Source organism: Falco naumanni (assembly GCF_017639655.2).
Source record: "Falco naumanni isolate bFalNau1 chromosome 21 unlocalized genomic scaffold, bFalNau1.pat SUPER_21_unloc_2, whole genome shotgun sequence".
Lineage (NCBI taxonomy): Eukaryota > Metazoa > Chordata > Aves > Falconiformes > Falconidae > Falco > Falco naumanni.
Window position 1 is genome coordinate 60,724 of NW_024427349.1, and position 13,942 is coordinate 74,665.

Genomic DNA, 13,942 nt, shown 5'->3' on the forward strand with positions numbered 1-13,942 from the left:
ACTGTGGAAATACGTAGGCAGGACCTTGTAAATCCCTGTGCAGCTTCCCTCTGGGATTTCCAGATCTAGTCGTCACCACCAAAACAGATACCCAGTCGTGTCTGGCATCTCTTGGCAACGTCCTTGCCAACTGTTCCGTTGAGTGATCCAGCGTGTGTTGAATCCTGCTTGATAGGGATTTTATGCTGAACTTCAACAATTAAATTTTTCAGTCCTGATTTGCAACAGAGAGATGGGAAGCGTTACAAAAGTTTCATATGACACACAAAAAAGTAGAATTCTGAATAACTGGATTGTGTGTGTCTGCAGAGATCAAAAGCTGGTAAGATTTCCCATGTCAGCTGAAGGCATCAGTCATCTCTTCCATTTCATTACAAATTTTTGAAAGCCAGTTTGAAATTTCAAACTGATGATTTAAATCTTTGAGTATAAGCAGTGTTTTATTCTAATTAGGTCACCCCCACTTTCCTTCAGATTTCTTTTTAAATACTCTGAAGTTCCTGTGTTTCTGCTCTTTTTATTTTTTTTGCTTTAAGTGTTCAGCAAAATGTCATAATGAATTCTTCATTGGGAACTTTCTTAGAGGTTGAGTTCCTCCAGTGCCTGTCTGTCTACCATCTGTTTGCATATATGCACAGATGTATAGGAAATATGAGAAATTTGGGGGCTATGTGAAATGGAATCGGGCTGATGGAGAAGAGAAACTCAGAATAACTTTGGAAGGGACCTCTGGAGATCATCTGAGCAAACACGGCGCTCAAAGCAAGACCAGTGTCAGAGTTCGATCGAGTGTGCACACAACACGAGAAGTAAGATCGGGTAATACCAGCCTTGCTCTGTCCTCCTCCAGGCTGTGCAAAGCCCTTTATCCCAGCATCTCCCTGTATGTCCTGTGCTGCAGCCTCTAAGCTCCCTTTCCGTAGAAAGGCTTTTGTGCCCACCAGCCTGTACTGCCAGGGATCCTTCCACCCCAAATACAGGTGTTTGCATTTCCCATCCCTCGGCTGCATGCAGTTCTGCTGTGTCCCAGTGAATGGCAGCCCAGCCCTCCAGTATCTGGACTGTAGTGCCCCAAGCTTGTATCCCCCACTCAGAATCCAAGTGTTCCCCCCTCTTGACCAGGTCAGCACGTTCCCTTGCAGCCCGAGAGCAGAACTCCCACGTTCTTTCTCGCTGTGTGATGAGGCCATGGTGTGCCAGGAGCGGTTCTTCCAGCCAGTGCTGGGGACTGCACTGTGTGACAGTGGGTTCCCTGCTGCTTGTGCTGTGAGCAGTTGCCCAGGTACCTGCCCCGAGGTCCCAGGTGAGCTCAGTGGCTCCAGCAACCCCAGCAGGAAAGAAGTGGCCTCCCAGCCAGCGTGACAAGTAGGCTGGAGAGTCAGAGCAGTACTAGTGTAAATATAGAAAGTCTCTTCCTGTCGTTCTCATTGTTAAGGCTGGATAACGAGTTTCTTCTCCATGGCATTCAGGGAGATAAATGTCACTCCAGTACGTTTCAGTTGAAAATGGCGTCTGGAAGCAGATCTCAGCGCAGCACTGCCTTTTCCTGATGTTACAGACCTTGTGCTACGCTGTGCTTTGGGGTCAGAGAGGATCCGTCTGAGAAGATACATTAAGGAATGTCCCACCAGGCTCTGAAAGCTCAGGAAATGATGCTACAAGGTGCAGTGCTAGGAGCCCCCTGTAGGACCCATATACGACATCGAGGTGTGGGATTGGAGAGTTACCACAGGATGTACAAGGACAGGACAACAGATGCCAGAACAGATCCCTATGAAATTGCTTACTAGTCTGGAGTTGCTCCCTTTCTGCAGGGCAGTAACGGGCAAGATCTCAGCAGGTTCTGCTGGGAAGGTCTCCCTCGGGCTGGTGCGGCTAGATGAGTTTATACAAGCCGGGGATTGCAAGGCACCGCTGGGAGATCTGGACCTGTGACAGTTTAGATGTTGTACAACAAAGCAAACGTACAAGTGGGCATAGTTAAAAAGGATGTCAGAAGAGAAGCTGTTAAAAAACCTCCAAACCTTATCTTTCCTGTCGTTTCAGGAGCAGTAGTGATTCACTAACAGGGTAGGTCTAACAGGACAAGAATTATCCTAAAGAGCAGCTCACAATTAATGGCTAAAAGGCCAGTTTAGCCTGCCAGCTTCATCTCTTGGCAGTGGCTTTCATGTGGCTATTAGTGTGTCAGGGACGTTTCCTTAGCATCTCTTATCTGTAGGCTGCAGGGAACAGCTTAGTGACGTGCACTGAAGTTCAGAGTTGAGGTTAAGCATGGACCTTGCATCCCTCTGGGTCTTGGAGAACCAGGTCTACGTGAGGGATACGAAGCTCCTGCGACAGCAGTGACAAAGCTGTCCCGTGGGTACATCATGGGGTGGGAGGCAGGAGGTGCGGTGTCTGACTTGTGCTCTGTTTCTCAGTCCTGAGAATGAGTCCTGACCTCGGTGGGATCCTCTTCTTCTGATAATTTGAAGATGGGAAGATACCTTCTTTCTCGGGCACCCCCTGAAGTCATCCTCGGGAGTGTTATTCCCATCCCAGCTATCTGAGGGCAGGGGTATGCAGACAAGGGGACGGGATAGGAGGTGGTGCTGAATTGTGGCCCTTAAACAGCAGCTTTTCTGTTCTGGCCATGTTTGGGGCGGGGGGGGGTGGGAGAAAAAAAAAAGGTGGGGGGAAGTTTTCTGTGCCTTTCCCCCAGCAGGCAGTGATGCCAGCCGAGCACCAGCAGAGCCCTGCCCAGTACAACCAGGCACAACCCCCAGTGCAGGTGCAGGGCCATGGAGAGCAGTCCGGTTCTGAGGCTGGTGGCACCTTGGCTTTCCTCCTCCCTCTCAAAAGTCTCAGGTCCAGCACGTGAACATTGCAGGCCCAGTGCTTCCCCATTAGTCACTGGTGATGTTCTTGCTGTTGTCATGGGAGCAGGTCAGGCCCCTAATTGCAGCAATATCTCCTTAATGAGCAGGAACTCCAGCAATTTCATCAGCTGTCACTGCTTACATGAATGAAGCTCAGCTCGTGCATGGCTCCTGATTTTCTCATTATTTTTGTGTGCTGCATTCCCTAATCACTGGGAAACTCTCTGGAAGGTGTTTTTGAGGTGACAAATTGACCACCAGCAAAGCACTAAAGCCAGTACCTTTTGCTTTCTAAGTGAGGCTGTACAGGAGCCGCAAAGCCCAGCTGCTGTTGTGCAGGAGCATGTTGCATCTGACTTTTCCCTGAGCGTTAAAGAACTGAATTATGTGTCTGTCAGCCAAGAGCTGTTTACCTGGCCACAAATCATAATTGCTCGTGTTAAATCCGAAGTACACCAACACCTTTTCATCATTATTTCCAACGCATTGCACAGAATTCCTCCAGCGGGCCAAGCAAACAGTTACCAAGCCTGGATCACAACCCAGAGCCCCAGACTGCATTGCTTGTGAATACACCGAAAACCTCCTGTTAAAGGTGCCTCGATATGCTCCTGCTAATGGTGCTTCATTTAGCTAGAGATTTAATTGTTCAGGCTGTAAATGGGTACTCCTTTTGTGTCTTGTTTTCTTGTTTCTGTATCACTCTAATGTGCCTTTGCACTCCTACAGATTTTTCTTTGCTTAGAGCAGCTTTCACTGAAACACTGATAAAATGTGCCCTTTCTTAGGCAAAACCAGGATGCTTTCAAATTAAAAAAAAAAAAAAAAAAAAGAGTTGAATTCTGCAACTTAAACTCCAGTTATTCTCTGGTCTTCAAGAAGAAATTCTCTTCTCCCTGTCTGATTTCCAGGCTGCAATCTCACTGGGACAGGCATTGCCTTGACATTTGCATCTCTTGAGGTGTATAGGTGGCAGGACAAGACGGATTCCTGAGGAAGTCCGTGTCAGGCTGTGCATGCAAATAACCCTCACCATCTCTGTGCCCTTCAAAAACCCTCCTCCGATCGTACCGCTAGCAGTCAGACTCTTGAGCCTTGCTGCAGAGAACTGGATGCAGGGTATGGGGGAGACGAGGTCGTTTTATAGCATAGGATGTTCTGAGGGCTGGAGCTCTTCAGGAGTCGAGTTGGTGGCTCAGTTTCTGATACTGTCTCTTCTCTTTTTCTTCTGCTAACTGTGGTTTGTTTGCTTCTTGCTTGCGCAGGTGAGCTGAAGTGAGCGAGACAGCCACATAGTCCCCAAATGTCCCACAGTAATCCTGATGTGCCTCTCTGTGTTGCAGCCCTTTCTCTGTTGATCGCTCTGCTGGGACTCTTGGGATTGGCGATGCCGTGCAAGTAACAGTGGACTTCCACCCACAGAAGACGGGTGATTATTCCGGGTCCCTGACAGTACACTACGACACAGGTAAGTGCTGGACACTGCATGGTGCCCATGCTTTGCGTCCTTCAAAGCAGAAGACTGTTAAACTTGCTTTGCAGGCTCCTTCTAAACTCTTTTCTTTCTAAACCCTTTTCTTTCAAAACCTCTGCATGTTTTGGTGCTTCAAGTGAGCAGGTAAGGGGCAAAGGCTGAGTGTGCCCTTGTTCTGTGTGGCTGCGTGCTGGTCTCTCCCTGGGGGATGCTGGTGTCAGCCAGGAGCGTAAGTGTAAGTGTGTCTGTGTGCCCGGTTCCTCTCCAGGAGAGCAGCAGTAGGGGATGCTCAGCAAAGCGTGTAGAAGCAGGCAGTGCATGTGCTTTCTGCCTCGTGGGCCCTGGAGTTAGTATTTTTCTGTGCTGGAGGCTTTATTCCCATCTTTTTTAATCACTTCTGATGGTTTTACCTTCCAAGCCTTTGTCCAGTTGCTTTGCGGGTTTGTAGCTATGAGCTTCTGCAGGCTCCCATGGCAGTACGTTCCAAAGGAAGGAATATTCCTTGGGAAAGTGCTGGTACTACACTTCTGTAATTTCTGACTAATACTATTTCAGGCCCTTGGGTTCCTGTTTTACGACAAATGGTGACAAATTTTTCCTCCTTTGGATTTTCCCAGGCCGTTTGTGCTTTTACACTATCTCTTGTGTGATTTCTAGGTTAAGGAATCCTGTTCAGTCTTCATATAGAAGCTGCTCTGTACTTTGGAGAAGGGCAGAAAGAACAATTACATTTCAAAGGCTTCAGCTTGGCTTTGAAGATCAAAACTATACCCATTATTTCAAGACCCACGTGGCCATGGGTTTAGAAGTGAGACCATGATAGTTTTCGTGGAGTTTATTTTGCCGTAGTTAGTTGTCCCGTAGAGCATTAGGTCATGTTTCCATGAACCGGAGTTGTACATGCTCAAAGCACTGTGCATGTCTCCCATTTCTTGGGTCCTGCTTCCTCTGCTTGCCAACGTATGCCGAGGATTCAGCGGAGGGGGAAGGCAAGGCTTATAAAGCACGCCTGCCTCTGTAACGCTCCTGAACCTCGGTTATTTTTGTACGCTGAGTTGTCTGTTATAGAAAGCAGGCTGTCCAGTCATGGAGACGTTGCTGTTTCTCGCAACATAACTCATCTCTGGCCACGAATCCCTCCCACTCCTCCTGGGCTCCCTTAAGAGCAGAGAAGTTGAGGTTATACAGGCACGAAGGCTGAACTCTCCATGTGTGGAGGTGAAGGAATGGCTGCAGAGATCTGTTTGAAGGGTGATTCATTCCCCAACCTCCCTCCAAGAGAGGGGGCTCTCTTTCTTCTGGCACGACTGTGATTCGCCGCATTGTGTCTGGCTTAGGGTTTAAGGAGTCCACCCAGAAGGCAGCCAGCTCTCCCCCGTGCTGTTGCGTGGCAGCCTTGGAAAGGCAGGTCCATCCCCTGGCTGCCTTGCTGTAACCCGTGCAGCGAGGAGAAGGCTCTGCCTCGGCAGGGGGATGCTCTCCAGGGATGGCCGGGTCGCTGCCCTTCTCAGCTGGGGCTGGCTCTGAGGCTTTAAACACGCTCCACAGAAGTGCCATTTCGACGGAGAATGTCTCGTGTTTGGGGTTTGCTTCTCACCTGGGAGACCCTCACCTGCAACAGGCAGAGTAGGCTCGGTGCTCAAGTTTGAGCTTAGTTGACTCCCGGGAGTTGCTTGGTTGGGAAGAATGAAGGTTTGGAAGCTCTGGCAGTGAGGGCGCTTTGGTGGGGGTCTCTTCTGGAGGGTGAAGGGCTGGCAGGTGCTCCAGCAAGACTCCAGGCGTTAATCGGCTGCTGTGCGCAGCCAGGGGCTCTCTCCTCTTCGGTCTGAGGCGGAAAGCAAAGGTGTGCTCGCTCGGGTTGTGGGACAGCTTGGGAACACTCGGTGTAGACTTGCACGCTCGGGCATAGGCACCGACAGGCTCCAGGCAGAAGAAATGGGCTTGCAGGGCTGTGATGGGCAGGTTGGTGTGGGCCGTGCCCCACCAGTCTCGTTCCGACCTATCTTCACAGACCCACAGCAAGTGAGGGCACTGCTGCTCCAACACGGTGAAGTTCTCATCTGCGTCCCATCCTGCCGTGGGCTGTCACTTTGCCTGTTTCTTTTTATCTCCCTCTTCTGCCTACGTGCCCCAGGCATCTTGTCATGTTGGCAACAAGGGATCAGGAGAGACACAACCCTGGTGGCGTGCTTGCAGGAGACTCTGGGCGAGCCGTGACCGAGGTGGGGCCTCCTCAGAGTCACCTGAACGACTCAGATGCAGAATTCCCTGTGACCCGCGTGGGATCACAACCCAAAGGCCACCTGGGCACATCTGAAAAAGTCTCCCTGTAGATAGTGTCGCCTTGGGGATAAATCTTTACAAGGCCACCCAGAAATAAGGTGCTTAAGGTGGTGCCCAGGACATCCTCATGCTGTACACATGCAGCTCTCGGGATGCAATAAATATATTGATCTGTGGAACTGCTCACACAGCTAAAAGCTGTGACACTTCTGTTCCCTGTGGCTTCCTCCGTTCCTTGTACTCCCATCAGCAAGGGCGATGAGCAATGTCTGCCTTTTGCTTTGTTCTAGGTGAAGATACGCACACAAGCCTTCATGGAGCCGCTGAAGACGTCAACATTAGGCTGGACAGAAACTCCTTGGCAGTTGGGAAGACCTACATCACGCTGTCAAATCACAGATGTGTGGTCATCCACAACCGGAGTAAAATCATAGCCCACTTCCAGTGGAAGGCTTTTCTTACTCAAGAGGAGGAGGATCAGGAGAAGCTGAGGTTCGTTGGAAAGATTCCTTTCAGTAAGACACACTGCCCAGGGGTGAAACTACCATACGGCCCGAGAGGGATGTTGGTGCTTTTTTGGATGGTGTAGGAGAAATAAAGCATCCACCGCATCCAGGTCTGTGTCCCTGGGCTTCAGGGTAATGGAGCTCGGTGCTTCCCATTCTGGTTCCATCCATGTTCCAGCTGATGTTTTGGGGAGGAAAGGTTGATTGCAATGGCTGCATTTCCTCGGAGAGCAAATTCCCGTCTGTGGGAGCCCTAAATCAGTGAGGCCTGGTCCCTGGGCTGGCAGGGGGTCTGTGAGGCTGAGGAAAGTGTCGGCACTCCTTACCTGGGACGGCGTTGAGCAGTAGCACCTAACAGCTGCAGGCAGCGTACCTGCTGTGATATTCACTGCAGTTTCTTCCCCTCCAGCTCTGGTAGGACAGCAACCTCCTTCAGCCTGCTTTTGCAGTAGTGCGCAGGGCAGGGTGCTTTGCTGGCCCCGAACGTTGAGGCCATCCGGCTGTAGGATGCTGAATTGCCTGGCGCTGTCCCGGCTTCCAGCACAACGAGGTATCCCTGCCCCTTCTCCGGGGCTGGGGAGAGTTTGGAGGTGGAGGGTTCTGCGGGGAAGTCAGGGACAGGACTTGGAAGTGCCTTTGGGCGTCAGCACCTGTGTCTTCGTGGTGCTGAGAGGTGGGGCAGGCTCTCCAAAGGGTGTCTCTGAAGCTTTGAAATTCCGTTTGGGGCAGCAAGGAAACGCTTCTGGCCCAGGGGGAGGCACTGGAAAGGACACTTCAAAGCTGGGGTGATTTAGGGAGTCCTTGTGTGACTTTTCAGAGTTGGACGGCTGTAGGTGTATAGGAGTTAGTCTGAACCCAGAGCTGATCAGGAAACTGCCTTCAACTGGAGCACTTTTTAAGGGCTTCTGAGCAAATACAGTTCAATGTAATTAGGTCAGAAATGCCTTGAAGGCCAAAACTAGTTTCCCACTGTTCTCTGTTTTTAATTGCACAGTGTGTGACTTTGGTGCAAGCGCAGTGTGCTAAAGGAAAAAATCTCATGACCTTCTCTTAGTACTTCCCTGTGCCATTCTTTTCGCATCTCTCCCCAGCTGCCCGTCTCAGACAGGACCCTGAGGGATCCTCTCTCCCCTCAGAAGCAACCAGCTTTCGCCAGAGTTAACGTGTTTCCCCAATTTTTTTGCAGTGACGCTTGATCTCATGCCAGCCTGTGTTCTTTACTGTGACCAGGGCGCTTTGTTCTTCCTTACTTGCAGTCTTAGGGGTGGTCATGGCTCCGAGGCCACTGTGCTGCTGTCGGAGCAGCTTTTGAGATCTTTTGAGAGCAGAGAGGACTTTGACAATGGGAGGAGGCAGTGCAGCAGCCTGTGCTTTGCTGTCACCCAGAAAGACCTGGCTCGTCACAAGGTCTACCCAGGGGTTTGCTCTGTCTCCCTCCTGCAGGACTTTCTGGGATGTAGTGGTGGAATTCTTGTCCGTTGCTGAAGGCTGAGTTGAGGGTTGCTCATGTCGGTGGCTGGAAGCCCTCCTCATGCACAGCGCTGTAGGTCAGCCATGGAGAAACATTTCCCACGACACTCCACTGGGAGCGAGCCAAAGAAAGTATTTTTGGCACCGGTGACAGCATCTGCCCGAGGCTCTGTCTGTGTGCCGCTAGGAACGTCCGTGACTGTGTTTCCTTGCTGATTGTATTGGAATTCAGCTGGGTGGTGACTGCTGTCCTGTTTATAGCGTGTTGCCTCGATTTTCTGTGTACGGAGCCTTCCCCTCACCCCCCTCGAGTAGTCACCTGCTGGTTCTTGGTGGCCAGGGGACTGGAGCGTGAAGGGGGCACAGCAACGTGCCAGCTGGGAAGCAAGTGCTCTGCAGCAGTGCTCCCTCCTCACCTCTCGGTTGTGAGCTTTCAACGCTGCAGTGATCGCTGCTACAACTACCAAGTAAGGCAGAGGTGACCTGTGTCAAAGCTCTGTGGAGAAGGCCCAAAAGAGGAAAAAGGTGAAGTGGTTCAAGGCTGGATGTAGGGGTTTGGATTCAGAGGTGCTGGTGCTGACTTCTTTATTGGCTAATGCTGATGCCAAAACGGCACAGAGTAACAGCTCGGAGACTAATTTTGTCTTTTATTTATTTCGTGCAACACTGGGGAGCTACCGATTCGCACCGGACAAACCAGCTCCGAAGTTTTCAGTGAAAAGTCGGGTAATTTATACAGTTTTTGTGAGAGGTTACAACATCTTTACATACATATTCATTTGATTTCGACATCTAATCATTCTATTCATAATAGGTGGGATCTAGGTGGAGTAAACCTTTCAACTTTCTTTGTTCAATGATCTTCTGACTCATGGTTTTCCTTTAACATCCTCAATGGAACCTTTCCTAATTATTCAGAGTACAGGCCTTTACCTTTTCTAATCATTCAGAGCACATTCCTCTACTTGAACGTGGTCAGTGGGAGGGAATAGGCCCTGCCATCTCTCTCTTACCTCGACACAAAGAGAGCATCACCCAGAGCACAGTACCAAACACATCCTGACTAATCTTTTTAAGACCTTGCTCTGTTTCAATGCCAGGCAAGGCTCTCAGGGCCTCTGTCTTCATGCACCTAAACCCGTTAATTTCACTCAAGTGATGCGATGCCCGAATGCATTAGTTTGCTTTGCAAGTGCTCTGGGATCCTCTGCTGGATGGCAGTGTAGGCAACGGAGCAGCCAGTTCGCTTATCCCTGCCGGTGCAAAAGGGAAGATAAACAAGTGATGCTGGTAACCTGCAGCTGAAGCCCGGCTGCTTCTCCGCTTCCCAGTGAAGCACTGCAGTGGGTGCTCCTTCATCTCCATCCGTCTCCCCCGAGCACCTCTATGGGCGGCAAAGCCATCTGAGGGTGTTGGTGGGGTTGTGCATTAGTCGTGGCAGTAGCTTTGAGCCAGGAGGCTCTCCTGAGGGCTGCTAGCTTTCAAACCCCTCTTCTTAGCTTGTGAGTGTGGCGTAAAAGTGCCTGCCGTGCCAGTGCAGGAGTGATAACCTGATCTGCTTGGGACCCCGTGGCTTGGGGTCAGCCCCTCGCTGAGCTGCTGCTGCTGTTCCTCCCCCAGTGCGTTGCTGCTCCTGCGCTTACATGACAGTCTCTGCAAATATGTTGTTTATTAAATGATCTGCTTGGTTTGTCTCTCCCCACGGCTGCAGGCGCTGGCGCAGGCTGCAGAAGCAGGAGGAGAATGAGAGGAATTCTTTTCTCAAGCAGCGCGCGGTGGACCCCACGCTCCAAGAGCGCCTTGCCCTTCTCTCCCGTGCCTTCCAGAACCAGAGGGCAAAGGTGCAGGAAGACTCTATGCTTTTCTCTGATGATATTTTTGCCATTGAGCCAGTGGTAAGTGATAGCTGAGAACCTCCCTTCCTCCTCCTCCTCTTCCTCCTCTTCCTTCTCCCTGAATGAGGTCGCTTGGCAGATCCCCGCATCAGTGTCTTGATGTGCCTAGAGGGAGACGTGAGGTTTCTAGTGAGGCTGGGAGAGATTGTTGCAAAAAGCATTTCTAAACTGTGAGCTCCGGGCAGGCGTTGAGAGCCTGCCTAAAGCTGAGCTCTGCTGCAAGGGCTGTAAATTAAGGGCACTTCCTAAGTGTCCTGACAGTGTTCCGAGGTATCGATGATTATATATAAGGGCACTCCTTACACGTAGTGTGTGGGGATTAACCATGAGTATTAGTTCACATACTGAAGAATGAAAAGGTCCTCTATGGAAAGGAGGGCAAGTTCAGCCCAAGTTTAATTGCGGCAAGACCAATCCCTTCATATAATCTGGACTTAGACCGTGCCTGAATCTCCCTCCCAGTGTCGTCTGTGAGCCTGCACGCAAGGCTGGCGGGTTTAAACGGCCTTTTTTGAGTTCTATTGCACGCTTAGAGAAAAGTTTTTGCTTTTGTATTTATGCAAACAAAACCTCATGTCCTTCAATTAACTAGAGCCCTGATTCTGAATATTTGCATGGTCTGAGATGATGAATGCCTGCTGTCTGAGCAGTGTAAAATCCCTTCTCATCTTGGACGCTTTTGAGTCTGTGCAGCATCCCAGCAGGACCCGAGGGATCTGCTGTCTCGTACGCTGACTGTGGGTTGCAGGCTGGTGTCCCCAGTTTGCTTCCTCAAGCGAGTGTGTTACCGTATAGTAATGCTTCATCTTCCTCCAGTTGCTCGCTGGGTAGAAACACAAAGTCCATTTGATCTGGCAAAGTGTTTTCTCTAGGTTTTGAGAAAAATCCAGGTGACTTTATTGTTTCTTCTGTGTTCTTACGCTTGGTTTGTTGGAGTTGGAAACAGTTCTTTCTACCTGTTCTTCCCTCTGAGCAGGCTGTGCATTAGGGAATCATTGTAGGTGCAGCCCAGTAACTCAGCATGTCATAGCTCTTTAATTTTTGTGGGGGCTGGCCTCTGAGCTCTATGTGCTAAGTTGATGGGAAGTATTATAGTTGTTTAATATTTATGCTGCGGCAGTGCTGGAGGCTCCAGTCAGTTCAAGATTCTTCCGGACAAAGTACGGAGAATACCCAGCAGCAAGCAGAATCAAGCTTTGTGCATAGAAAAATAACTGTTCTTTTTGTGGTCTTCCTTATTTTTTTCATTGCTTTAAAATATTATTACGGTTGTCAGAGACGCATATATTTATGCCAACAAATGGATGAGGAAGCATTTGTAGTGCTGGGGACGGAGGGGAATGTCAGTGGTGCCTTTGTTGAAACCGGTCGCAAGAAGCAAGAGCCTTTAGAAGCCAGGGATGTCTCTGAAAACACATGACGAGGCTCCCTGGGACTGAGCACCAGTGCCAGGACTCTGAGAGAGGGGGAGAGAACGAAGACCCTGAGGAAGCAGCGGTTGCGCACACACTGGTACCATGGGCCGGACTTAAATCCCGGAGCAAGAGCCTGGCAAGGAAAAGAGCTTGCTGGTTGCAGTAGGTGTGGAGCTGTAAGCAAATGCCATCTCTTCTTGTTTGAGCCTGTGTTCAGGGAAACAGGGATGTACGCACCTTGCAGAGAGAACCGGGCTGCATGTGACTCTCAGCTCCCTTCTCAGGTCATCCATCAGCTGGAGGAGCCTGCAAGCTGGCTCAGTGCCGGCGGCACAGGGCAGGAGGAACCTGGTCTTCACTGCTCCCCAGGCAGGAGGGCTTGTTCTACTTGGTGCTGAGTGCCCTGACTCACCAGAATCCATTAAAGAGTTACATGCACGTACAGGTTGAGGGTATAAGAGGCAGCACGTTTGTAACGAAGAGTGGAAAAATCCCTTTGACTTGCTGACTCTCTTCTGATCTGGGTAAAACATTCCCATGGCCATAGGGAGACAGGGATGCAAGGGAAGGGTTGGAGGAAAAAGGTGCCTTGTGCTTAGATCAGCTGGTACTTCTGAAGAAATGCTTGATTTGCTGAAGCCAGCCAGTTGGGTTCCTTTATTAGAACCCTAATTAAGAAAAAAAAAAAAAGCCTTTGCCAGGTGCTAGTAAAGGTAAGGGACTGACATTTTTTGCAGCTGCTTCCAAAGTCTTACAAACCTGGATAAGTGCTGTTTGCTTCTTGCTCTTCATTGATGCTCTAAATAAAGGCTTACAGGGCTGTGGCTGCAAACAAGAAATGTAGTGTTTGAGGATAAATGTTTTTTTGTCTGCTTCTGTTTTAGGAGGGAGATGTCTGGCCAAATTCTTCAATTGAAGTTAAGGTGATCTTCAAACCCCGAGAAGCCCGAGTCTATCAACAAACCGTCTACTGCGACATCTCAGGTACGGCTCCTTTCTCCTCCTCCTGCCACCCACCGCAAAGGCAGGGCACAAATACTCCTCCAGCCCACTTGGTCCCCGTGGACTTGCTAGGAAGGGCAGCGCCGGCACCTTCCTGCTGTCCCTGTGGCTTCCAGCTGGTCTGTGCAGAGCCAGGGCTTGGGATGCCTGGCTCTGACCACTGATGGCTCTAGAGCAGCCAAAGCAGCGAGGGGATAAGCTTTCCTAGCAGGCATTTGCTCTGCTGCAAGGTGTTTGTAAAGGCCAGAGAGCTGCGCCGCAGAAGAGCTTTGGTGGACGAGCACTAAGCCCCTGTAGACCTGCAAGATGAGCCTTGGATCCATGGATGCACTGCCAGGCTCCTGAGGCGGTAGGAGCTGAGTGAAACGTGCTCCCTGCCCCTGGGTCACCTCCCGCTCTCCAGGCGCTGCCAGACCGTAGGTGGCTGAGCCCCGCTGAGCGCAGGGTGTCTGTGAAAGTACCAGGCGTGTGCCGCTCTCCCTGCGTGGGACCCGTCACCTCGTGGCTCGAAGTCCGTGCTGCATCTGCGTAGTGTTGTACAGGGCTCGCTGCCCGCAGCAGGGTGAGCTCCCTGCCCAGGAAGCACGGGGCGAGCAGTCTGCTAGACAAGCTTTATGCTCCTCCTGGCTGACAGAAGTGCTGTCACGTCTTTTGCTGGCAGCGGTTATCACTGACCCACCGAGTTACGCTGCCTTTGCCCTTACAGAGGTGATGGCTTTGCTGTGCTGGCACGGGGCAGGGAATGCTTGCAGCAAGCTCCGTGGTTCAGGTTACCTTGTCCTTCCTCTCCGTCCGTGTGGTGCTGCTTGAGGTGGTTTTCAAGAGCGGGAGGTCCCTGTCAGGTTTCCATCCAGGGAAATGATTTTCCCCATCTCAGAGGAAGGAGGTGCGAGGCCCGTGGTCCCCAGCAGCCAGGCTCCCATTCTGGAGGGTGCTGAGATCACTAACCCAGCTGCTTTGATCCCTTCCTTACTGCTCCAAGCTGGCGGATGCAAAGGCCAGGAAACAGCTTTTTATTGATACGGTAACTGCGCAG

The 13,942-nt window shown here is 50.8% G+C and overlaps 1 protein-coding gene across 1 annotated transcript in view; it reads left to right on the forward strand.

Annotated features, from left to right (window-relative positions):
* The window catches only part of LOC121081935 (hydrocephalus-inducing protein-like), a 57,061-nt gene that overhangs the window by 29,596 nt on the left and 13,523 nt on the right, over positions 1-13,942 (forward strand). Inside the window, exons 8-11 of the mRNA XM_040581284.1 lie at positions 4,205-4,329; positions 6,909-7,110; positions 10,306-10,489; positions 12,789-12,888. Coding sequence (XP_040437218.1) covers positions 4,205-4,329; positions 6,909-7,110; positions 10,306-10,489; positions 12,789-12,888 — 611 coding nt within the window. The remainder of the gene's footprint in view (positions 1-4,204; positions 4,330-6,908; positions 7,111-10,305; positions 10,490-12,788; positions 12,889-13,942) is intronic.